This window comes from Fragaria vesca, linkage group LG6 (genome assembly GCF_000184155.1).
Source record: "Fragaria vesca subsp. vesca linkage group LG6, FraVesHawaii_1.0, whole genome shotgun sequence".
NCBI lineage: Eukaryota > Viridiplantae > Streptophyta > Magnoliopsida > Rosales > Rosaceae > Fragaria > Fragaria vesca.
In genome coordinates, this window is record NC_020496.1 from 23,771,786 (window position 1) to 23,796,660 (window position 24,875).

The window sequence follows — 24,875 nt, forward strand, 5'->3', positions numbered from 1 at the left end:
CTGACAGGCCGACGAAAAATTTTCGTCGGCTAAAGTGCTTGTCCTGGTAGTGTAATCGAAGTACAAAAGTTCAAAATATAATATAGTTACAGCTTATGATACCCCCTACAATCCTCCAATCCTACAGACCCTAGTGCCTTATTATAGTATTCCACTCAAGTGGCTGTTCTTTTATTGGATTACTGAAGTAAAAGAAAATTAACGAATTTCAGTCTCCATTTTTCTTATTCTGCAATTACTGGAGTATAAAAAGGTATGATCAAGAACTTTTTATAGTTCTTAATCATACCTTTACATATTTTTTGTATGTTCATTTACATATTGAACAAAATCTTAATGAATTGGTAGATAAAAATAATCATTACGTGGATGGATTTATCACATGTACACACGATATCACCTAACCGATAGTCAATCAAAAGAAAATTAATGAAATTGTAAATCTAATGTTTCAATTTTAAATGTCAAAACTAGAACCCCCTAAGATTTAAATCCTGGTTCCGCCACTGACGGTATGGAGTGTCCGTGCAACATAGCTTACCACTGTTTATAGGTCATTTTTCGGAAAAAAAAAAAGGTTCCCAAATGAATAGCCTCTGGGGACTGCATGATCTAGTGATTTGCTGTTTGGTATTGAAAATTAACCGAGTAGCTGAAAATGATATTGATTCGAGTCTTTACCCTCTTATTATGGACTCCAAGCAATTGCCTTTAGCTGCAAACTGTGGCTAATAGCTTACTTTGTCATTGTTTTCCGTTTCGTGTTAGAAAAATAAAACAAATTGTTCTCCCACCTTATGAAAGCAATGAACAACAATAACGTAAAACAAAACATATTATCATGATACCTAGAATCTCACTACAAGAAAAATAGTCATTTATGGGCGAAAATTCTTTATATTTCATAAAGTATCTAAAACACTCGTCTCATTCTACATGCCAAAAGTTATCAAGTCTTTAAAAACCAATCAGTTCAGTAATACCAAACTCTCTGTGTAGGGAAATACATAAAACACTTCTTCATAGCCTATTCTCGTGATGGCCAACTTAATTCCTGTTGTACGATCTTCCCTGGTTTCGTAATTCACAAAAAACAAGTCTACTACGCCATTTCTGTAATCATTTTTTTTCATAAGCACATTATCATCTATAACCCCCATTGTACTATAACCATTCTTAGGATAATAAAAAGGACGATTACGTTTCCAACGTTTGTCTTCAAGGACCCAGAACTCATCTCTATCCCAGTCCTCCTCATCAGAACAGTACCAGTGAGACATCAAGCAAGGCTTTTCCTCGAAAGAGTGTAGATGTAAATTATGTGAATTGATGATAGATTCTGGTAATATGAATTCTTCAAATTCTTCCGTGACTGAATCGAAAGACATGAGGGTATACATATAATGCTTCTCGAGAATTCGGTAGGCTACTCCATTTATGAATGTACCTTCATGATGGATCGAGGATGAGATTTGAGTTAGCAACTTAGCATTAGAATAGGTTAATTAGGGGTCGATTTGTTGCTTGGAACAAAAGAAACAAAAAATACATACCTTCATGATGTTTAAAATTGTATTTTAACCATGGAGGAATTTCTTCAAATATCTTCCAAGAGTTGCTGCTAAGAGAATAAACTTCGACTGCGAAAACATCCTTGTTAAACCAGATCATTCTTACTACCTTGTAGTCATTATCGCCAGGATGGTACCCAAACTGGAGGGACATGTATCGGAACTTATTGTTTGTGCTTGATGGAAGCGTCTTAAATTTATTGATAGATGGATTCCATATGATTATAGGACTCCTGCAACTCAAACCTTCTTCAGTATGCGAAATGCAAACTAATCCAATGCTCGAACCATAAATCCCATAATGTTCTGTGCTCCCTGAGGGATGGCTTAACCTCAAGCCCTGCTCAAATGTTTCATAGTGAAAGAAAGACCATATAGGTTGGTCGTCATCTGGATCATCCGTATCGACCAAAAGTTTGTGGAGGCAAATTAGATGCATATTTTTGCGTTTCGTGAAATTCGTGTTAAGATTTTTAGAGACAAAATCAGGGCTGCTGATCATATCACTCCATGCTTTGCATGCACATAGAAACCGCATTAGGGTTTTTGCTGGTAGTCTTACGAGGATGTCCATCAAGATTTCTTTCTTACAAATTGTGGACGCCATCCTGAAGAAAACCGTTATGAGAATATGTTAATTAGAATGTAATGAAAGTACTGAGGATCACCAGAACATAAAAAATTCTCAGGAAAATGAAAAGGAGTCTGATACTTTAATTTTTTGCGGAAAATCCAGCAACTCCCTTCAGGTGTTGGGTGACTTAGTTTTCAAGAAAATGAAATATTTAATTTGTGTATACAAACATACAAAACTAGAGATTGGTAAACGACTTCTGGGAAATCCAAATACTTATAACCCTCCATAAAAGGAAAAGAGAAAGAACTGGAAACATGGCAGGTTCTTAGGAGCCAAAAGTGTGACTGAAATTCTGGTTAGTTTGAATGAGCATATAGTGACCACGAGAAAGTAATCGACATCCTAAAATAATGCATTACCACGTACAAAACCATATGATGATTAAATGAAAATTTGTTGTGCAATTATTCGATCTTAGCTTGTGGTTTCATTTCATGCAGTATATATATTAAAGCTATATATCGATCAGCTATGCAGGGGATGCAAATGTTAGTAAATTGAAGTTTAGCTTGATGTAGCTGGCCGGATTGTATTGTTAGTGAATTAATGTCCGGACCAATTTAGACTATTTTTGTTTCAGAATTGTATAATGATTCAACTGATCGAGGATGCTAATGGTTTGGTTCTAAGGAAATGGCAACATCAATATGCATGTATTGTATTTGACACAGATCTTGTGAAATTTATAGATGTTCTTTCCTAGCCTTTGCCTTTGGTAGTTTTTGATATATACGATGATATATAAAATCCTTAACGAATGTATTCTTATAAAGTCCTAATTGAACGTACCAACACCAATTTTGCTACGTGTCGTTATTTCTTTCGGCTATACAGATAGTTAACCGATTTCCGAGTGTTAAGATATAACTCTGCAATCCGGATGAACCATTTCACCAACTTAATTACTCACTTTGTCCGAATATGAAAGGGAAAGGGAAACCTTGTAGTTTCGGATATGAAATCACTGTTAAATTTCTTGTTTAAGGGAGATAGAAAGAAAGAGAGACAAGGGCATTGTAGGCAGCTTTATGATCAAGGCCAGCTGCTAGCTAGGCGGCTAAGGTGTCATACATGTTAGTAATCGAAAAAAGAAGAAGATGTCATACATGTCAATTTCACTTCAATCGTAATTGATCTTTAGTTTCTAGCTGTAGGGATATGATGATATGATTCAGAACAAAGTATTCTCATATGTGCTCTCTTATAACCTATTGCCTACAATCCATTGTTGTACGTTAGAATCCAAGAAGGGGAACAACAATGGATTATTCAACTACCTCATCATAAAATTATATACAAGATATTTTTTAAGGGGAACCCCATGCCATGGTCGCCATCGAAACCTAAGAAGCTAGGACAAGACCGTTGGGAGAATGACCCCATATACAGGATAACAAGAATCTGTAATGTTTGATCGCAGGGACATCTGACGCGTCTTCTTCTTTCCTAATTCTATTATGACTGGATTGGTTGATCTCTAGAACTCTGGCTTCTTTACCTACACCACGCTACACTCTCACTCCAAGCTAGCTAGTGCTGAGAAAGATGCATTGCGATTTCCTGTTCTGTGGACGTACCGGAATATGATCCGGGACGCGAAGAGAAAGACTTTTTCTCCGGCGGGCTTTCTCTCGTACAGCCAAAGACGCCCTTTGGCGCTTTTTATTTTTTTTTATTTTTTATTTTATAAAAGATTTCTTCTGGGGCGAACTCCCTATCTTGATCGAAGTCCTGACCATTTTAATGACAGGATTGAGATATTTCATGCATGCTCAGTAGTTTAAATACGTAAACTCCAACTTTGTTTTAACACGGATCAATTCCGTCAACCTCAATAACGTCAATACCAAATACAAACGACAAATTGGAAAAGGATTCATGGATTCCTAAAATGAAAAGGATTCATGGATTCATGGATTATGGTAGCTAGCTAAATATCCTAATTTCTGTTCCATATGGATTGCTTGCAAAAGAGTATTTGATCTTTAAGGTGTCATACATGTCAATTTGCTAGCTAGGCGGCTAAGGTGTCAAACATGTCAATTTCACATCGGTCTAGCGAAAATTCTTCCCGACGTTTTAGCTTGCTTGCTTGCAAATATAATGCCCCTAATGGGTACGTGTTCATGATCCCCCAACCGATCGACTATTAAACATTAGTGTTTAGCCACGTCCAATTCCCAAAAGGGCCTTTTTTCCAATTAGGGTGTGGCTATATTGGCAATTGATGCTAATCTTTTTAATTAATCATTGCTGGTTCAGACTTCAGAATCTGATCAAGTAGGGGATGTGAATTAGGAAATATTAGGAAATTAGGCATCTTAGGATAAGCATGTATACAACTAGTGTATACATTCTCATTCTCTAGTGTATTTAACGTATAGAAAAATTTATATACGTTATAAATTTCATCTTAAAACTACATAATGAATCGTAAAAGGTTTAAAATAAGACGCATAATAGAGTTACTTTGACTGTACAAATAGAACATGCATATATGGTAGTTAGCATATAGACTAAAACCTTATCAAAAAAAAATATAGAATAAAAAGTTATTAATGTTTAAATATTTCTCACAACAACGGTCAGCCTTGTGACCGTTCGTTTAAAAAATGTAATTATCGCCCTTAGAGAATCGACACCAAGTAAGTCAACATTAGATATACAAGGATGATAATTATAGAAATTGTCAGCTCACCCAAAACTCTAATATATACTAACCAAGCATATATATCTATATATGAGAGGCATTATCACATGAATGCAATGCATTTTGACATTGTAACCTAATTTGACATGGTACTAGGTAAACTACTGGAAATTACGTATTGCAGTATTGTACTGTCCTACGTACTGTGTGCAATTCCTATAATTTGCTGGCCAATACTACATGTGTACGTGATGCAAAGTATATATTCAACGTACTCGTCAAAATAAATACATGCATAATAGAAAAGCAAGAGAAAATCATCAATTTATATTCTTATTTTCCAGAAGAAGATGGCCAATCTAGTTTTCTCTCAATTCTGGGCAACTCTGGATTAATTTAGGATAGCTAGGAATATATCAAGCATACGTAATTACCTGACTACGTACCTAGCTAGCTACTCGAAACGCGAAACCAGCCACCCTTCATATACATTCGATTTCTCTTTTTGGCTCAATCCCACGTATCGCTGGCCCACAACCATGCACTAGCCTACTACCCACACGCAAAGCTTTTCAGATCAGCAGAGAAAACCCTAAGCAATATCCCGAGGTTTTCTGGCCTATATATACCCAACATTCATGGGGCATTCTTATTTTCCAAACCCCGACTGATTATTAAGCCAGTGGCCACGATGATATTCTCCTCATCTCTTTGGCATTTCTGCATTCTTTCTCTTTTGCTCTCTTATGGTGTTCTTCAGACTTCCGAACTGACTTCAGCACATCATTACCGAACTGGCTATCATTTCCAGCCCCGAAGGAACTGGATGAATGGTATGTACATCTTCAACTTATCTTGAATTTTCTCTTTGCTTTTTTCATTTCTCTGCATTTTCATTAGCTTCTTTCACCTGTCCTTGTCTTGGTTTATTGTTTACACAACTCTGACAGTTTGTTCTTTGCTCCCTGTTTTTCACATTCGACTTGTCATGACTGTACGTGGAATTAATGGACAAATTGGCTTCTTTGGTTTCTCACAGATCCAAATGGTTAGTTACTTTCTCCCTCCCTGAGTTATATATATTTTCTACAGTGTGCTGCCTTGGTTCTCATTTTCAATGGAAGTAAATGTAATGCATTGATGTGATTATGTGTGGGGATCGAATATGCGCGCATGGTATAAGAAGTCAGACGTACACTAGTTGTTGGTGGATTTATATGCTAGGCCCTTTTATTTTTGGCCACACCTTCTACTTAATTACTACTTACGTCTTCCCTATTGCACTCTCTTTTCAGGGCCACTGATTTACAAGGGAATTTACCATCTTTTCTATCAATACAATCCCAGGGGTACCGGTGCAGGTTATCGCCATATTGTTTGGGCACATTCTACATCAACTGATCTTATTAATTGGATCCCGCATAATGATGCTATTTACCCATCAGAGACGTTTGATATCAATGGTTGTTGGTCGGGGTCAGTTACAATCCTTCCCGGCGGTAAGCCGGCCATTTTTTATACCGGAGTCAACTCCCAAAACGAGCAAGCTCAAAACTTGGCCTTCCCCAGAAACCTCTCAGACCCATTCCTTAAGGAATGGGTTAAGATCCCACAAAACCCGTTAATTAGCGCAACCCCAGCTAATCATATAAATGCATCCTCATTTAGGGACCCAAGTACTGCTTGGTTAGGACCCGATCATAGATGGAGATTAATCGTTGGTAGCCGAAAGGGCAAAACAGGCTTAGCTATCTTATATAGAAGCAGAGATTTCCTCAAATGGACCAAGGCAAAGCATCCACTTCATTCCACAAAGGAAAATGGAATGTGGGAATGCCCTGATTTTTTCCCAGTGTCAAAGACTAAGTTGCTCGGTCTTGACACATCTGCAACTGGTCCGAATGTTAAGCATGTGTTCAAAGTAAGCTTGGACAATACTAAGAAAGAGTACTACACAACTGGGACATATAATGTGGAAAAGGATATCTATATCCCAGATAAGGGATCTGTTGAGAGTGATAATTCTGGCTTGAGATATGATTATGGGAAGTTTTATGCTTCAAAAACCTTTTTTGACAGTGCAAAGAACCGCAGAATCTTGTGGGGTTGGATCAATGAGTCCTCAAGTGTTAAAGGTGACATCAACAAAGGATGGTCTGGACTCCAGGTAGAATGACTGCATATTTATTACATTTAACAGCAATTGCTCTAAACCTTGAGCAAAAATATTAAGATTCATAGGATTTAAATTGTCTATCATTGCAGGCAGTTCCAAGGACCGTTTTGCTTGATAAGTCTGGAAAAGAATTGGTGCAATGGCCCATTGTAGAACTTGAAAAGTTGAGAACGAAGCATGTCAAGTTGCCCAACATTGTGCTCAAGGAAGGATCACTCCATAGAGTACTCGGTGTTACACCAGCACAAGTATGTGTGTCCTTAATTAGCTTTCTTTTTTTCATTATTTTTTGTTTGTGTTTTTTGCTTGCAATTATTTCTGCCATTTAAAAATCACCGAAATCCAATTTTCATTACTTTGCTTGATTTTGTTTAGTATTAATTAATTGTTTGATTTTACAGGCTGTTGTAGAAATCACATTTGAGATTAGTGATTTGAAGAAAGCAGAAGTGTTTGATCCAAGTTGGACTGATCCTCAAACTTTGTGTAGTAAAAAAGGTGCTTCAGTTAAAGGTGGTCTTGGACCATTTGGTTTACTGGTTTTGGCTTCAAAGGGATTGAAAGAAAATACAGCAGTATTCTATAGGATATTCAAATCTCAGAACAACAAGTACAAATATGTAGTGCTCATGTGTAGCGACCAAAGCAGGTATTTTTCTCTCTTGATCACTCTCAACCAATTAATCGTTGTCTAATTACAATCAAAAGTTTATATACATACATAACATAACCCCCCATTGGTACTCTTTGATTTATTTTCTGGTAGGTCGTCCTTGAATCAAGATAATGATATGATCACATATGGGACTTTTGTAAATGTGGATCCAGTTCATGAAAAGCTATCCCTAAGAAGCTTAGTAAGTAATTTGGAACCCTAACATATCTCAACGCATGTATTTATATTTAAGTTCCATATATATATATTCAAATTTTGGGCTTTCTATATTTCATGGTTTTTAACATATGCTTTTTGCATATCTGATTCAGTTTTGTTATCAAATGTACCCAATTCATGATCACAAATTTGTGTCTCATGCATTCAAAATATGTTTCAGATCGATCATTCGATAGTGGAAAGTTTTGGAGGACTAGGCAAGGCATGTATAACTGCAAGAGTTTATCCTAAATTGACTGTTGATGGTGATACCCGATTATATATTTTCAATTATGGAAATGAGAGTGTCGAAATTACAGGAGATGTATGGAGCATGAAAACTGCTAAAATGAATTGATTAATACGAAGTGTACGTAATGGAAAGTGAGCACTAGGGGGAGGGGGAGAAGAAGAAAGATACAGGGAATAAAAATCATGTGATTTATCACTTGTAGTATCTCTTGATTCTGTTATAATTTAGTTTTTCTATGACTGAAATCAAAATTATGTATTTGTATCGTTGTAATGGTATTGCCATTTAATGTTAATATTATCTCACCACAAAGTTTTTGATATGAAACACGAGGAATTTGATGTTTTAATCTGGATGACTCTATCTTCCTCTTCAAGGGTTTCCCTCTTTCAAAATTCTACATAACTGATTTTGGGTAGTGCTAAATTGGATTCGAAGATATGCTGAATTTGGTTAATTTGTATTTTGGGTTTTGAAAACCATTTAAAGTTTTGGTTAAGTTTTTCCGGCGAGTAATATATATATGGTGTAATTCAAACCCTTTGGAGCATCAACTTACTAGTGTTACACACTCTTCATCTAAGTATATGCTCGAAATCAGCTTCAAACATATTTTGACGAAGGGAAGAACGTAAATATATAAGTCAATTCTGAATGCTGGTCATTTAGTTGTGTTCTTTCTATCGTTAACCAAACTCTACCTTGAAATGCTTCTAGTGTTCTTTTTTATTTCTAAAGCATGGCATGGTAATTAGAGCCTCTTGTTTGCATCATTATACACAATGTGTAAGATTTTTTTATGATGATGAAGATTAAAGAAGGAAAAGAAACATAGAGGGGTATTATGGGAGAAAGTCTAGCTCTTTTCACATTATGTTTATCTATCACAAGTCGTACGGACATGTTCCTCCAAAGTAAAATCTCTTGTGAGCGTGAAAGATGGAACTTTGATGATCTAATTGCCATCCATCTCTATTAATTAAGGCAATTTGCCTTATAGAACTGTCATTTGGTTAAATTTTCAGGATCCCTTCAAATAGTCTTCCTCTTCTGAGTTGAACTGAGCCTCTAGCAATCCCTCTAAAATCTTCTTAAGCTTGGTGATCCCCTCCTGCATATAGTACCATCCTTCGAGTTCCAATTGTAACTTTATCAACATGAAACAAAACTAAATCAAATCTACATCCAATGAACAATTGTACAAAAACATACCCGAATTCTTTGTTTACTCTTTCAAGTGTTTCCTCTTTTTGAATTTGTTCTTCTTCTGTATAAACTGATAAGATAAATAGAGGGATGAAACCGTTTCCATATGTACAGTTTTATTTTGTTTATTTATAGAATCAAAAATATGATATCCATTAGTTTGGTTCTGTTTTTACTTTTGAAACGGTTGCTCTCCCAAACAGATCCCAAATATTGCAATTGTGGGGAAACTTTTGATAATGAACAGATTCATGTAATTTTTCATAAAGAAAGAAACAGATTCATGTATGTATATATCCATGATTACTGTACAAATAAACTACTTTCTTTCCTCCATGATAACTGTAACTTTTTAAATGTATCTTTCTAAGTTCTAACTTCTTGGTTGGCTCATCAAGATTCCAGATTCCTTTGGATTTCCTACAAGAGAAGGCTATTTTGGTTTGTCTCCGGTTCTACCTAAAAGATATATTCATATCAGAATTGTTTGTTTTGTTTGTTTTTTTTTTTTCTTTTTGTAGACTGTGTCTTCGGAACTTGCAAGATATGCTAATCAATCACCAAGTTACTTATAGTTGCTGAAGGAGAGGGTGAGAAAGGGAGAGAGGAAGGAGAGAGGTATAGAAGAGACCTCATTTGCTTTTCTTAAAGAATCTACGGAGGCAATGCATCATTATAAAAAGCTCAATTATGATCAAAATTAAGATAATTTATTTTAGAATATTCATTGTGCAGAAGTCAAAGAAAACTGTGATTGCAACGTTGAAGCCAAATGAAGACTGAGGAATGTAGAGAAGATAAGTGAATATATATCTATTAGGCTATGAAATGGATGTTGTCTATTTAAGCCAAATGAAAACAGAAACGTGGAGAAGAAGAGAGAAGTTAATATCTGTTAGGCTATGAAATGGACACGTCGATTTATTTATACTAGCCTTTTTACCCGTGCAAATATTTACACGGGATCACAAATTCACAATCACTGGTATGCATCCCATTACCCACTTTTCTCTCCATGATTATCTACTTATTTTACTATTTTATTTTTTTAATTTGGCTTCTTACTATAATAACCTTTATTTTTGATAACCTTCAATGAACTCATTAATGGTAAAATTGATGAAACATAATTTGGTGAATTTCTGTTTGTTTTACAGAAATAACCCTCTCTGATATTTTTATTTTAGTGAACTTTATACTTGTGGGAGACAGTTTGAAGACTTCATAAAATTGGTGAAGCCTTTGACACCAAAGGGTCTGGCTTTCTAATATAGTAGAGATATATCATATCGGCCATCAATTATTTCACTAGGAAACGTTTGTCATTGATCGTATTTGATCTGTATTTGATTTGGCACTTACTCAATGATTCAGTTCCGTTAGTAGTTTGAATCGTGAAGACACCAACAACAAGTTTGTTACATGGGATTAGTTGGGACTGGAACTAAGTTAGACAATGATATATAGTTACATCATGTATAGCTACTAAACCATTTTTGCTGCTGAACTATTTCTTTGTTGAATGTACTTGATGTGATGAATGTGGTCATGTATAGCTACTTCAGTACTATAAAAGTTTATTGAAGTTTTGGAATATCTTATTATTGGATAATTGTTTGCTAAAATAGAAAAAACATTGTGGTAGTCAAAATTAATTCAGTCCAATGCTGCATCAAACATGGGATGTGACTATGATTATTCTGCTCCTTAGTCCTAAGCAGTACCAAACATGGGTCATGTATTATTATAGCATAAGCCAAGCTTGAAGAGTCCATAACTATTATAAGAATTAGTCATGTCTAAGACAGTCTTGTGTAACAAACATGCACCAAGGGTTAACTTGCTAAATGGGGTTAACTTGCTAAATGGTTATAGCTTAGTTGTCTTTCCACACTAATATGAAAACAAAATTGTAATTTGTTCTTTAATATTTTTTGTATATGATATCGCACTTACTCAATGATTCAGATCCGTTAGTAGTTTGAATCGTGGAGACACCAAGGGTTCAGACTTGCCAAATGGTTATACCTAGCTTAATTAGTTCCATTTCCACACTAATATGAAAACAAAATTGTAAACAAAATTGAGGCAAACTGCACGCGACCCTTTCAAATAACTTCTTTTGGCGAAGATTTGAATGTTTTTTTTTTTTTTGTCTTTTTGAATGTTACTAAGAACGATTATTATATGTCAAATGATACAATAGTGCATTGATAAATAAATATAGTTAACTAATGTTAAAAAAGAAAAAAGACCCACACACGAACACAGTCCTTTCGCATGCGCATCGCGCGTGTAGGAATGCTAGTTTTAATTACAGCAATATTAGTTTAGTGACTTTAGTCTAGTCTTGATTAATTAAACGAAATCATGTGTAATCTTTCAACTAAATACCTCAACAATATCCACATTTTCTTATCTTCACACATATCAAATACTTTGCAAGAGTATGAGGCTAGTAAAATATATATAAAATGAGTTTAATTTATTAAGATGAAGCAAGGTAACACTATTACAAAGTGAAGAGCACGTACATGAGTAAAATTACATATTGAAGCAGATATGCTATTCTAAAATCTTCACTATTGCTGAAGCCACCCTTGAAACATCAACTATATCTTTGTTCAGCTTTGTTAGAGGGGACCTACCTTTAAATTCTCGCTCACATGAATCAGCACTGTTGCTAGCATCGTTCATGTACTGTTCTGCAAACTTAGGGTCACCCAGAGTAATTGCTCCTTTGGCTGCACTGATTTCAATGTTTAAAACTATATGGTAATCTTGATTGCAATTTTGCAAGGCTTTATTGCTTGGGCTCTGTTTAAGCAATGTATCAAGTTTTTTCAGAATACCTTTTACTTTCCCACTAACAACGTCCACCATTATAAGAGCCAAGCCTGGAACATCCGCCCGCGCGCTTCGAGGGTCAGATTTGAGAGAATAGACACACAAAATAGGATGTGGTGTTTTGTTGCATGTTTGTTCAATAAGCTTGGCATCCATTGGGAGAATAACACTGCAATGACTTTGTTGAAGAAAGAGAATGACAACTAGAACTGTGAGTGTTGCTATCCATATAAAATTCTTCATGTTTTACGATAAAGGGTTTAGGATTTGGGTTGATTCTTGTGTGAAAGGAGATGATGATATGATGGACTTATATATAGTGCGTAGCTGGATGTTCAATGTCAAAGTCAATGGACCGTTATAATTAGAACTCATAAAGAGAATGCATCGACCCAACAAGGAATAAAATCTATTTGTAAATTAAATGATTTTAGGTTTCTATAATTAAATAATGAATTAAATTGTTTTAGCAATTTATGTTATAAATAATAATTGTATAATAGTAAATGGTTACTATATGAATAATAGAAAATTAAACTCAAATGTTGAGTCAATGGACCGCTTTAATTTGAAAATGATTTAGGAAAAGAATTTGAAAAGTGTTGAAGGAGAATGTGATATGAGAAGAAATTGGAATAAGGTTATCTCCTATTTTTTATGTAGAGTATTTTTTTTGAATTTTTTTATATAAAGGGCACAATTTATTTATTTTTCGTTCTGGGCCTCAAAACCTTTAGGACCGGCCCTGCCAAAAAACTTTGGAGGTAGGAACAAGCATAATCTCATCGATTTAAAATGACAACTTCCTTGAGTGTGCAGCTGTAAGGTTGCTCTCAGCGAGCAACAACAACCTCTCTTTTGTCACGCTCAAGCCTCTCTTTTCTCCTTTGCTTTTGTCTTCTGATGTGTTCCAGTCGTTGTCTTTTTTCAATATCTTCTTGTTTCTTTTTGGTTTCGAGATCCGCCGACCTTTGTGCCTTTCTCACTTGAGCTTCAAACCATCTCTTTTTCTTCAACCTGCATCCTCTTGAGTTTTGACAGTTTCTTTTTCACAATCATCGGGTCGCTTGTTATCTTCTCAAGGCTATTCTTTTGAGCTTTCAAGATTGTAATGGCACACGAAACGGATCATGAGCATCGCACCACGGAGTGTTTTGGGTGGCAATGGAGGAGTGGTGCTAGTACTGATAGAAGATGACGACTTCATCGCCACCTTCATCTTCTTCTCCACTTGTTTCTGATCCACACATAGGGGAAGGGATCGCTTCTTCTTCAACTTGGGGTTTTCGGGAAGGACAGAAGAAGGAGAATAAAAAGAAGCATAAGTAGAAGAAGAAGAATTTCTGGAAGAAGATTGAACCTTGTCTTGTTGGAATGGGACTTTCGGGGATTTTATTTGCTTCATCATCTGGGTATGGAAAGAGGAATTGGATTTGAGTCTTCTGGCACAGAATTTTGGGTAGAAATAGGGAAACTTTCTTGTTCCTTTTCCTTTCGATTCCTACAAGGATAAGGATTACGTACAGCGATTTGTAAAAAAAAAAACGCGTAAAACACCACACCTAATTATATTTTTCTAGAATTTTTTCCCTCGATTTTTTTCCTATAGATATTTTTTTTATGAGATAAAGATATTTCATTCCATTGAAAGTAGAGAGTACATCATGAATCGATCCACTACCTTACGTACATAATGCAAATAAGATCGTTTGATTCATGTAGGGGAGTATTCTCTTTACACAACTCTTGCTCACTTGAATAACAAAGTGAGCCTATAATCACAAGGCTAGATAAGCTTGCAAACAGAAAAATAAGGGAAATAATAGGAAATTAAAACTTATAATCCTTGGAAAAACATAGATCATAGGCAAGTTCATCAAAAAGAAAAAACAAAAAACCTCTTTGCCCATGATATTAGGGCTAGGAGGCTTGGGCACCTTCACAAAGCTTGACTACTTCTCTTCCTTGTTTGGCTCTGGCTTCAGCTTCAGCCATTCTTGGATCTGGATTCCGAGCACCCAAATCCTATTGGAAAGCTTATTCATGTGCTGCGCACACAAGATGCCAGCAGAGATGTTCACAACCTTCGAACTTGCCAACACAAAAGAGATAGCGAACGACTTGGTGTCGTCGTCGATGGAGGACAACGCCTTAAGGAGGATTCAATGGTCTTCTTCAAGAGTGGGGTGGAGGCCATCACTTGATTGATTGAAGAAGAAGAAGAGATTCAAGGCTTGGTGGCTATTGTGGTAGCCTTTGAGTTTTGGTGTTAGGGTTTTCTAATTCTTTGCTTACGCCTTCCTATAGATATTAATTCGGACTAATTTGTCAACTAAAGTATAGTGTTTTCCAGAAAGATGTAAATCTTGATTACATTGAGGGTATAAATCTTCATTTTTCATCATTCTTATTCTAATATAAGTTTTTTATTTTCTTGACCCAATTGGGTAAATTTCTTTGTCATTTGGTTGGTTTTTGTGCATATTTGCTATTTTGTTCTTAGTCATTTTGTTTGATTGTGTGAAGGGGGTTCTAAGTTGAGGAAATGGTATGGGGCACATGAAGTCTTGAACATGTACCTAAGGATATGGGTATGTTGCAGAAGATGAGGATGAATTATCTGGTGGGTATTCTGGGCTGTGTAGAAACTTGTATATGGTTACGTAACTATGACACATTCAATTTTGAAAGAGTTGTGACATGTTGTTCTTATGCATGTTAGGACCAACCAATATCACGATTACAAACAAGATATATATAACAGTATAATTGAATCGAAACCAACAACAAATAATAACAACAATGAAATCGAGATTGAAAACACTAACTTGATTCAGATAGAGGCCTGCTTTGCAGTGACCTAAGACAGAAATTCGTCCCCACTTGTGCTGCAGTTCGGACGTCTATCTTGAGGACACAACTATCTGGTACAAGTTCTTGCACAAGAACTTGTCCCTGGCGAATTTACTTTATGTTTCAGAGAAGTCGATTTGGGGAGGAAGAAGAAGAGATGAATTTTCGATGGATAACAACGATCACAGTGTCGTCCTTATATAAAGTCAAATTCGAACAGGTAAAACTGTTCAAAAAGTTGTAACTGTCACCACAGTTATACTTGTTTATCGAAATAATAATAAAATTAATAAATTATTAAATTTCAAAAATTATAATCAGATTTAATTTTTCCAGAGCCCCAAGGCCCAAGGCCCATCTATGACTTTATAGAAATAGATATATAGATATATATCATTTTCTATTGGAAATCCAATAGAAAGCCCATCAAACCTACTCTAGGCAATTCCACCCATTCACTTGCTCACATGGGTGTTTGTTTATAAACAACCAAGCAAGTAGTTCTTTTTCAATGTGGGATTCTATCCCACACTAAGTTCCAACAATACCCCACATTTTCTATTCAAACTCTAACAATACCCCACATTTGAATAGAAAATAAGATAATGAGGAACTTATCGATTTTCTAGAAACTAGATATGAAATGCATCGGAAAAGGTGTCTTTTGGACTTGAACCTTTCGTAGTGAATACTTATCGGATCTACTTTGTGAAATAGTGAACTTAAGTCTTGAACTATTCACGTTTTGTAATAAATCGAGACAACAAATATCACACATATCATATCTATACACATTTCAATTCTTACGGTTGTGTTCATTTCGGTCCTGAACAACTCCTTACTTCATGAGAATTTTAGAGAACTTAGCCATCTCGGTTCCCAAGGATGCGACCCCACATCAATCTCATATAGGTAATGCCAATTAAGAATAGTCCGTACTATCCCACCTTAATTAAATGCTATTAGCATTATTAAGAATAATGTAATATTCATCCCTTATACGTCAACGGAATAACACACTTAAATTGCATCATAGGAATGAACAAATGTGTGTTTAGGCTTTTTGAGTCTTCCCCAACTAGTTTGCTTATTGAACCTAGACCATGGGATCTCCAATGTTGCTAGGTTAGGTTTCCGCCAAGTAATGACCCATTATATTGGCTTTAAGCCCATTCCTCTCGATGTAAATACGACTTGCTCCCTATTAAGGCCTTTTGTCAAAGGATCCGCTATATTTTCCTATGATTTTACATAGTCAATGAAAATAATTCCATTCTTGAGCAAGTCTTGTATTGTCTTGTGACGTCGCCTTATATGCCTCGATTTGTCATTGTAGATTTGGTTCTTTGCTCTTGTAAGAGCAGCCATACTATCACAATGAATGCAAATGGCCGTAACAGGCGTTGGCCACAACGGAATACCCTCTAGGAAGTTTTTGAGCCATTCCGCCTCTTTGGCAGCTTTGTCCAAGGCTACAAACTCGGCTTCCATAGTCGAACGTGTATTCACGGTTTGCTTCGATGATTTCCAGGAAACGGCTGCCCCTCCAAGTGTAAATACATAACCACTTGTAGACCTACTTTCCGAATGATTGGAAATCCAATTAGCATCACAATATCCTTCTAACACGGGAGGATATTGTGTATAATGCAATCCATAATCCATTGTATACTTTAGATATCGTAGCACTCTCACTAGTGCAAACCAATGATCTTTTCCGGGATTGTGAGAGTAACGACTAAGTCTACTCAAACTATATGCTATATCCGGTCTTGTACAATTCATTATGTACATCAAGCTCCCAAGAACTTGTGTATATTCCAATTGAGACACACTATCACCTTGATTCTTCTTAAGATGACTAGCGGGATCAAATGGTGTAACAACCGGCCTATCATCAAAATGTCCAAATTTCCTAAGGACTTTCTCCACATAATGGGATTGAGTAAGTGTGTAACCATCCGGGTTTCTTTGAATCCGAATACCAAGAATGACATCGGCTATGCCCATATCCTTCATATCAAAAGAAGAATGCAGTAGCTTCTTGGTTTGAGTAATTACATCCTTACTTGTCCCCATTATTAGCATATCATCCACATATAAGCATACAATGACACATGCATTTTTACACTCTTTCACATAGACACATTTGTCACATTTGTTGATTTTGAAACCATTTGACAATAGTGTATTATCAAACTTCTCATGCCATTGTTTTGGAGCTTGCTTAAGTCCATAAAGGGACTTAACCAATTTGCACACCTTCTTTTCTTGACCTTTAACGAGAAACCCTTCGGGTTGTTCCATGTATATCTCTTCATCTAATTCACCATTCAAGAACGCGGTTTTCACATCCATTTGGTGTATTTCCAAATTGTGAACAGCTAGCCGCAATAGCAATCAACGTCCTTATAGACGTAATTCTTGTGACCGGTGAATAAGTATCAAAGAAATCGATACCCTCCTTTTGACGATACCCTTTGGCTACTATACGAGCCTTGTATTTTTCTATGGTACCATCAGGTCTCAATTTTCTTTTAAAAATCCATTTATGGCCTATTGGTTTATGTCCCGGAGGTAAATCAACCAATATCCATGTATTATTTTGCATAATGGATTCTACTTCACTTTGGATAGCCTCTTTCCAATAAGGTGCTTCCGATGACTCCATAGCGGCCTTATAGGTTTGAGGTTCTCCTTCAATTGCAAAGGTCATATAATCGGGTCCAAACTCTTTGGCTATTTTTCCACGTTTGCTTCTTCTTGGTTCAACTTGTTCTTGACCAACTGAAGATGTTTCTTTTCCAATTTCGGCACTTTTGTCTAACTCGCTTTGAGACATGGTTCGTTTCCTTGGATTAGATGTTTCTTTATCTTTATCCTTGTAAGGAAAAATATTCTCAAAAAATTCTGCTTCGGTAGATTCCATGATTGTGTTTTTGTTAATTCCTTCTACCTCCGAATGGTAGACCAAAAATTTATATGCAACACTATTATTAGCAGGGCCAATATAGATGCAATCGATAGTTTTTGGTCCAAGTTTAGTTCTCTTTGGCAAAGGAACTTGAACTTTCGCAAGACAACCCCACACTTTCATCGTTTTCAAAGTTGGCAATCGTCCCTTCCAAATTTCGTAAGGAGATTGATCACTTTGTTTATGAGGAATCCTATTTAATATCATGTTTGCAGTAAGACAAGCATCTCCCCAAAGACTATGTGGTGCTCCCGAAGTAATTAACATTGAATTGACCATATTTTTCATTGTTCTATTCTTACGTTCGGCAACACCATTTTGTTTTGGAGTATATGGAGCTGTGGTTTGATGCACAATACCATGAGCAGAACAAAATTCAGCAAAGTCGTTGGATTCATACTCTCCTCCTCTATCCGACCTTAGAATTTTGATTCTTTTCTCCAGTTGATTCTCAACTTCGGCTTTGTATGTTTTGAACATGTTTAAAGCCTCATCTTTGGTATGTATCAAGTACACATAACAATATTTACTGCAATCATCTATAAATGATATATAATAGTTCTCTCCACGAGATGGAGTTGCTTTGTAATCACACAAATCACTATGAATTAAACCAAGTACTTCATTGGATTTCTCTACAGATTTGTGAGGATGACTCACATATCTGGATTCAACACAAATTTCACACTTAGTCATTTTGTCCATAGAACACTTAGGTAGCATGCCTAAACTTATCATTCTTTGTAGAGAACGAAAGTTAACATGTCCTAATCTAGAATGCCATAAAGAAGAGGACTTAACCATGTACATAGAAGCAGTGCTAGTGCCCGCGTTATTATTAATAATAGCAGCATCCATAGTAGGTACAACACTTAGTTTAAAGAGCCCTTCACAAAGGTAACCCTTTCCTACATACACCCCACCCTTGGTGAGTACAAATTTGTCAGATTCAAATACAAGTTTAAAGCCCTTGTTGCTTAGAACAGGACCAGAAACCAAATTCTTACAAATTTCAGGCACATGAAGCACATTAGTAAGCACAAGATCCTTCTCGGAAGTGAGTTTCAGAATCACCTTCCCTTGTCCTTCCACTTTTGCAGTTGTGGCATTCCCCATGAACAATGATTCACCTTCATTAATTGACTGGTATGATGAGAACATCTCCCTTTGAGAACAAACATGCCTTGTAGCACCAGTGTCCATCCACCAATCAGTTGAATTAGTAACCAGATTTGCTTCAGCAACCACTCCAATGAATTGGTTTTCAGTTTCAGCAAGGTTGGCTTGATTGGAATTTCCAGAACCTCCAGCACCACCTCCTTGATCCTTCCTCAGGCGACGTTCCTTGGCTCTATGCCCTGGTATGCCGCAAACCCAGCAGCCTCCAATTTGTTGCTTCTTGAAAGGCTTGGTCTTTTGTGGGGCGAGGAGATTCCTTCCAGCATTTACAAGAGGCTTAGCAGCTGCATACTTGCCTTTGTTTTTCTGAAACTTGGCCTTTGATGGACTCCCTCCAACCATATTAGCAGTTGGCTCCAAGGAAATAACATCAGCCTTCTCATTTTTCCGGTTATCCTCTTCAACTCGAAGTTTAAGAACCAATTGCTCAAAATTCATATCCTCAGATAGATGTTTAAGATATATCTTGAAATCTTTCCATGTAGGAGGTAATTTTTCAATGATAGAACCAACAAGGAAATTCGGGTTAAGACCCATACCTTCCACATCTAACTCATGAACAATGACTTGAAGTTCCTCCACTTGCTTGACAACAGATTTGGCATCACTCATTTTGAAATTCAGAAACTTGCCAATGACAAACTTCTTTGAACAAGCAACCTCAGTCTTGTACTTGTTCTCCAATGACTGCCACAACTCCCTTGCAGTTTTGAATGTGGAGTAGATATCATACAAGGAATCGTCCAAGGCATTGAGAATATAGTTCTTGCATAGAAACTCATTAGTCTCCCAAGAATCTATAGCCTTCTTGTTCTCAGCCTGTTGTGCTGCTGTTGGAGCATTATCTCCTTCTCCAACCAGTACAGTAGGAGCCTCAGCAGTGAGGACGTTTGCCACATTCAAAGTTGTCAAATAAAACAACATCTTATGTTGCCAGTGTTTGAAATCAGAACCCTTGAATTTCTCAGGTTTCTCAACATGATTTTTCCCAATCGATGATACTGATTGATCCATCTCTACAAGATTAGAGAGAATTTCTGTCTTAGATTGTTAGGACCAACCAATATCACGATTACAAACAAGATATATATAACAGTATAATTGAATCGAAACCAACAACAAATAATAACAACAATGAAATCGAGATTGAAAACACTAACTTGATTCAGATAGAGGCCTGCTTTGCAGTGACCTAAGACAGAAATTCGTCCCCACTTGTGCTGCAGTTCGGACGTCTATCTTGAGGATACAACTATCTGGTACAAGTTCTTGCACAATAACTTGTCCCTGGCGAATTTACTTTATGTTTCAGAGAAGTCGATTTGGGGAGGAAGAAGAAGAGATGAATTTTCGATGGATAACAACGATCACAGTGTCGTCCTTCTATAAAGTCAAATTCGAACAGGTAAAACTGTTCAAAAAGTTGTAACTGTCACCAACAATTATTACCTTTGGTTTTATCCGAAAATAATAATAAAAATTAATAAAATTATTAATTCAAAAATTATAATCAGATTTAATTTTTCCAGAGCCCCAAGGCCCAAGGCCCATCTATGACTTTATATAAATAGATATATAGATATATATCATTTTCTATTGGAAATCCAATAGAAAGCCCATCAAACCCACTCTAAGCAATTCAATTCCACCCATTCACTTGCTCACATGGGTGTTTGTTTATAAACAACCAAGCAAGTAGTTCTTTTTCAATGTGGGATTCTATCCCACACTAAGTTCCAACAATGCAGTTATGCAGAAGGAGATGAAATCATGGATGCTGTTTTGGTAATTGACTAGGATGAACAAAATTTGATTAGACCAATGGATGAACAGAATTTTGTTGAACCGTTCATGTTTATAACAGAAAAACGTAGTCTTGAGTGCCTTAATTATAACCAAATTGGTTGAAATTTTACAGAGATGATCTATACATTGGTATCTAAAGACTAGATAGTGGAGATGTGAAAATTTGATTGAAAAGTGAGTCTAAAGTGGAAATCCGCACCGTAAGAATAAATAAGGATATCCTTACCTGAGAAAGCCTGTATATATATATATATATATATATATATATATATATATATTTGTGTGTGTGTGTGTTAGGGATTTTGTTTTGGCATTGTTATGGGAGACGAGTTTGCTGCATTTGAAGAAAAAAAACTAGAGAGGAGGAGCCACTTCCGATGGTTTGGAATCATCGACATGGATGGTGGAGTTTGACAGTGAATGAAATAGAATTGGATCGGAGGCCGCAATGAGAGAGAGTTTTCAGTAAATGGGAGAAGAGAAAGCGGAAGACAAGAGAGAGATGAACTGATAAAGTGTAGGTCTTCTCTTATCAGTTATTAATAATTGTCATTTAAAAATGATTAAACATAGTATTTTAATTTAATTAACCTCATTATCTCTCAACTTTTGGATTTAAATGAAACTGATCTAACAGTTTATTAAATGTTTCTTGATCGGCTATTGACTAGGTGAACGCTAACCAGGTGAACGAGACTGTCTGACAATATAGTAAAGGAGGCCTGGGGAGCAAAGAAGACCAAGAATACTAGACTGAAACTAGGTAAATGGCAAAAAACAGTTTTTCGTGGGAGGCAGATCAAGATGATGGCAATACAAAATAGACTTGAGGAATTGATGGGTGTTGCCATTACTGTGGCAGACCAGGAGAAGAAGAAGGGGCTTATTGCAATTTATAAACTTTGCTACACCAAGAAGAAGCATTCTGGAAACAGAGAGGGAAAGTTTTCTGGTTGCAAGAGGGTGATCGTAATACAAATTTCTTCGACAAGAAAGCAGCAAGTAGAAAGCGTAAAAATTCCTTGAAACGTTTGTTTGATGTGTATGGAAATTAGAAGGAAGATGATGCCGGTATTAAGGAAGTTGTTACCGATTAATTTAGTAAAATGTTTCAGGCTTCTATACTTGATTACGATGCAGTTCAAACTACATTGGAAGCTATCACTCCATGTGTTACTCAAGATATGAATGAGCAGCTCTGTAAGGCGTATAGTGCAGAGGAAATAAATGTATGCTATGTTCCAAATGTATCCAACCAAATCACCAGGTCCGTATGGTATACCTCCCATATTCTTTCAACATATATATAATGTGTTTAGCAGAAAAAAAAAGAAAAAGAAAAAAAAAAAAGAGAAACAATCAGCCAAACGACGTCGTTAATGCCGAATGCGCAGGGACAATAAAAACGGCGTCGTGCAAGCTTTTGTAGTCCACTCCACCTCTCTCTACTTCTCTCAGTCTCTCCAGAGCTCCGTCTTGTTGAACAGAGAAAATGGCGTCCAAAACCCTAATTCGAACCGGAGCTTCTCTGATGAACCGGTACCTATCAAAGCCACTGCTCCACCCAAACCCGAACCCGAATTCGACTCACCAGGTTGTATCCCACGCCCTCGAAATCACTCCCAAGCTGTTCCCCTCCCTCTCCAACTTCGACATCTCCCTCCGCTTTCCCCAAAACGACGCCGAATCGATCACCAGGGTCTTCAACGAGGGCTTCGTCCACCCTTGCGGCCTCCCTTATCTCCCGCTCATATTACCTGAAGGTACTCTCTCTCTACTCTGAATTTATGATAGGGTTTAAGCTCATTTCGGATTTGTTAAAAGAAATTTGAATTCTTTGGCTTCTTAAAATTGTATGAAAGAAATCAAGGTGATAAAGTTTGCGGCTTTAGTTAGAGTGGAGGAGATTTTCAGGGTTTTAGTTGGTGCGCTGATCAATTTGAATTGGGTTTTTGCTTGGTTTTCTTAGAAATTTTGGAATGCTGAAGTCTTTTTGTGTTGAATAGGTGTGAATGAGTTTATAGAGTTGAGAGGGAAGGAAGCATTTTCGATAGTAATGTCTTAGGCTCTGAGTTGAACAAGGTTTTAGCTTCTAACCTATTAGCATGCCCGTCGTTGTCAGTTTCTCTAAGTTGAGCTTACCGCAATTGTTTTATGTGTTTTGATGGGATGTTGAACTTGGCTATTTAGTTTCGTGAGCTTGGTTTTGTAATTAGATTATGTTGTTGAGGCATTGTGTTTCGGAATTGACATCTCTGTTTCTTGACATGTGCCATTAAGTTTGTGATATATTGGCGAAATAGTAGGAAAGTGCTTGAGTTGAACTGGAGTTCAACTATTAAGAGCCACACTAACAACGATTACATAGCGAACCCGAAGATGAATTTAATTAGATTCTAAAGTTGAAATATGAATTCCTATATCCTGATAAAAAGAAACAAGCTGCTTATCGACATACTTCAATAATCATATACTAGGTTTATGATCAATATATTTATGCTAATGTGGGGACATAAGTTTGTTTTGTGATATACATTGTTTGTGGGGTGAAGTTGCTTTGAAGAATGAGACAATATTCTTAAAGTATGTTAAAAGTTTCAGATCACTTGCATGTCTTTGTGAAGTTGTTTTATAAATTAGAGGTCATTCTTATCAGCATTGGCAGTTGTTTAGTTTCTTCCCCTGTTAGAAGTATGATTGACACTGTAAACTTGGAGCCGAACTCTCTGCTAGTTTCTTCCCCTGATAAAAGGCTTGCACAAAAGTTATTAGGACACAGTTTCTGTTTCTCATTTGTTTCTACTTGGTATATAATGTATTCCTCAGGAGACGAGTCTTCCTCTAATGAGCCGATGATATTATTTCCTAAGCGGACATTCCAGCCTAGTACTATCAGGCGTAAGAGGAACCATGGATTTTTTGCTCGGTATCTCTCTCTCTCTCTCACACACACACACACACACACACACACACACACTTGCATACTTATACTACCATATGATATATGATAATGTACTGTATGTTGGATGTAGACAGCCTTTAGTTAAGCAGTCTTATATTGCAAAGTTTAGGTTTAGCTAGTTTTGTGATGGAATAAGTTGACTTTAGTTGGCTTAAGTGCTACCCATAGCCTCAGAATGTTTTTCTGTGATGGCAAATTAGTTAGCATATTTACAGCCACGTAATTTCAATTCTTGGGTAGTAGATGCTTAAAGTTAGGCTTGTTGGTCTGAACAATTTTGTCAACATTGGTCAACATTTTGCATGAATGACTAACATACTAATCACATGAACAGCAAGGCAACCAAGGGTGGACGGAGAGTTATTGCTCGAAGAATAGCAAAGGGTCGAGCAAGAATTACAGCTTAGCATCTCCTTCCCAGCCCTAGTCATCATTGATCCAATGAGAAGATCTAGTTTAGGAGCTCATGGTTATCTTTGGTGCATGTAGTTGCTCATAGCCTCCCAGGCTTTTCCTATGTTATTTTTCAGAGATCGTTTTGTTACCTCAGTATTTCATAATGTTTGCGAGGTTTGTTTGGCTTTCTTTTTGCTTGGATAGCATATAGAGTCAACAGGTCCTGCAGAGCTGATTTTAGTTTTGTACCATCAACTATCCAATCCGCTCACAATAGCAAAGACATAGGATGTGGTGTGATTATACGTAGTCTTTCACAACAAACGGACGCATTGTTCATCTCATCATTTCTTCTAATGAGAACCTTTCAGATGCTCTTTCAACATCCTATTCTTAAACCACTCATAATTAGCAAAATGCAGATAATAAACATGGAAGAAGAAAATGAAGAGCACTACCTGAAACAGATGACAAATATCTAATGGTGACAA

At 36.5% G+C, this 24,875-nt stretch overlaps 4 protein-coding genes across 4 annotated transcripts; 2 read left to right on the forward strand and 2 right to left on the reverse strand.

The window, feature by feature from the left end:
• Positions 1 to 968: 968 nt before the first annotated feature.
• On the reverse strand, positions 969 to 2,178 carry LOC101297947 (F-box/kelch-repeat protein At3g06240-like). The gene is made up of 2 exons (XM_004305669.1): positions 1,554 to 2,178; positions 969 to 1,447 (listed from the first exon to the last, which is right to left on the reverse strand). The coding sequence occupies exons 1-2, from the start codon at positions 2,176 to 2,178 to the stop codon at positions 969 to 971; spliced, it is 1,104 nt and encodes a 367-aa protein (XP_004305717.1).
• A 3,371-nt stretch (positions 2,179 to 5,549) lies between these two features.
• Positions 5,550 to 8,322, forward strand: LOC101311110 (beta-fructofuranosidase, insoluble isoenzyme CWINV1-like). The gene is made up of 7 exons (XM_004303606.1): positions 5,550 to 5,691; positions 5,898 to 5,906; positions 6,154 to 7,025; positions 7,124 to 7,282; positions 7,436 to 7,683; positions 7,801 to 7,891; positions 8,090 to 8,322. The coding sequence occupies exons 1-7, from the start codon at positions 5,550 to 5,552 to the stop codon at positions 8,264 to 8,266; spliced, it is 1,698 nt and encodes a 565-aa protein (XP_004303654.1). The 3' UTR covers positions 8,267 to 8,322.
• Positions 8,323 to 11,932: 3,610 nt separating this feature from the next.
• On the reverse strand, positions 11,933 to 12,370 carry LOC101298242 (cell wall / vacuolar inhibitor of fructosidase 1-like). Its single transcript, XM_004305670.1, has one exon. The coding sequence runs from the start codon at positions 12,368 to 12,370 to the stop codon at positions 11,933 to 11,935; it is 438 nt and encodes a 145-aa protein (XP_004305718.1).
• A 10,088-nt stretch (positions 12,371 to 22,458) lies between these two features.
• Positions 22,459 to 24,617, forward strand: LOC101311396. The gene is made up of 3 exons (XM_004303607.1): positions 22,459 to 22,789; positions 23,853 to 23,952; positions 24,323 to 24,617. The coding sequence occupies exons 1-3, from the start codon at positions 22,519 to 22,521 to the stop codon at positions 24,393 to 24,395; spliced, it is 444 nt and encodes a 147-aa protein (XP_004303655.1). The 5' UTR covers positions 22,459 to 22,518; the 3' UTR covers positions 24,396 to 24,617.
• The last annotated feature ends 258 nt before the right edge of the window (positions 24,618 to 24,875 follow it).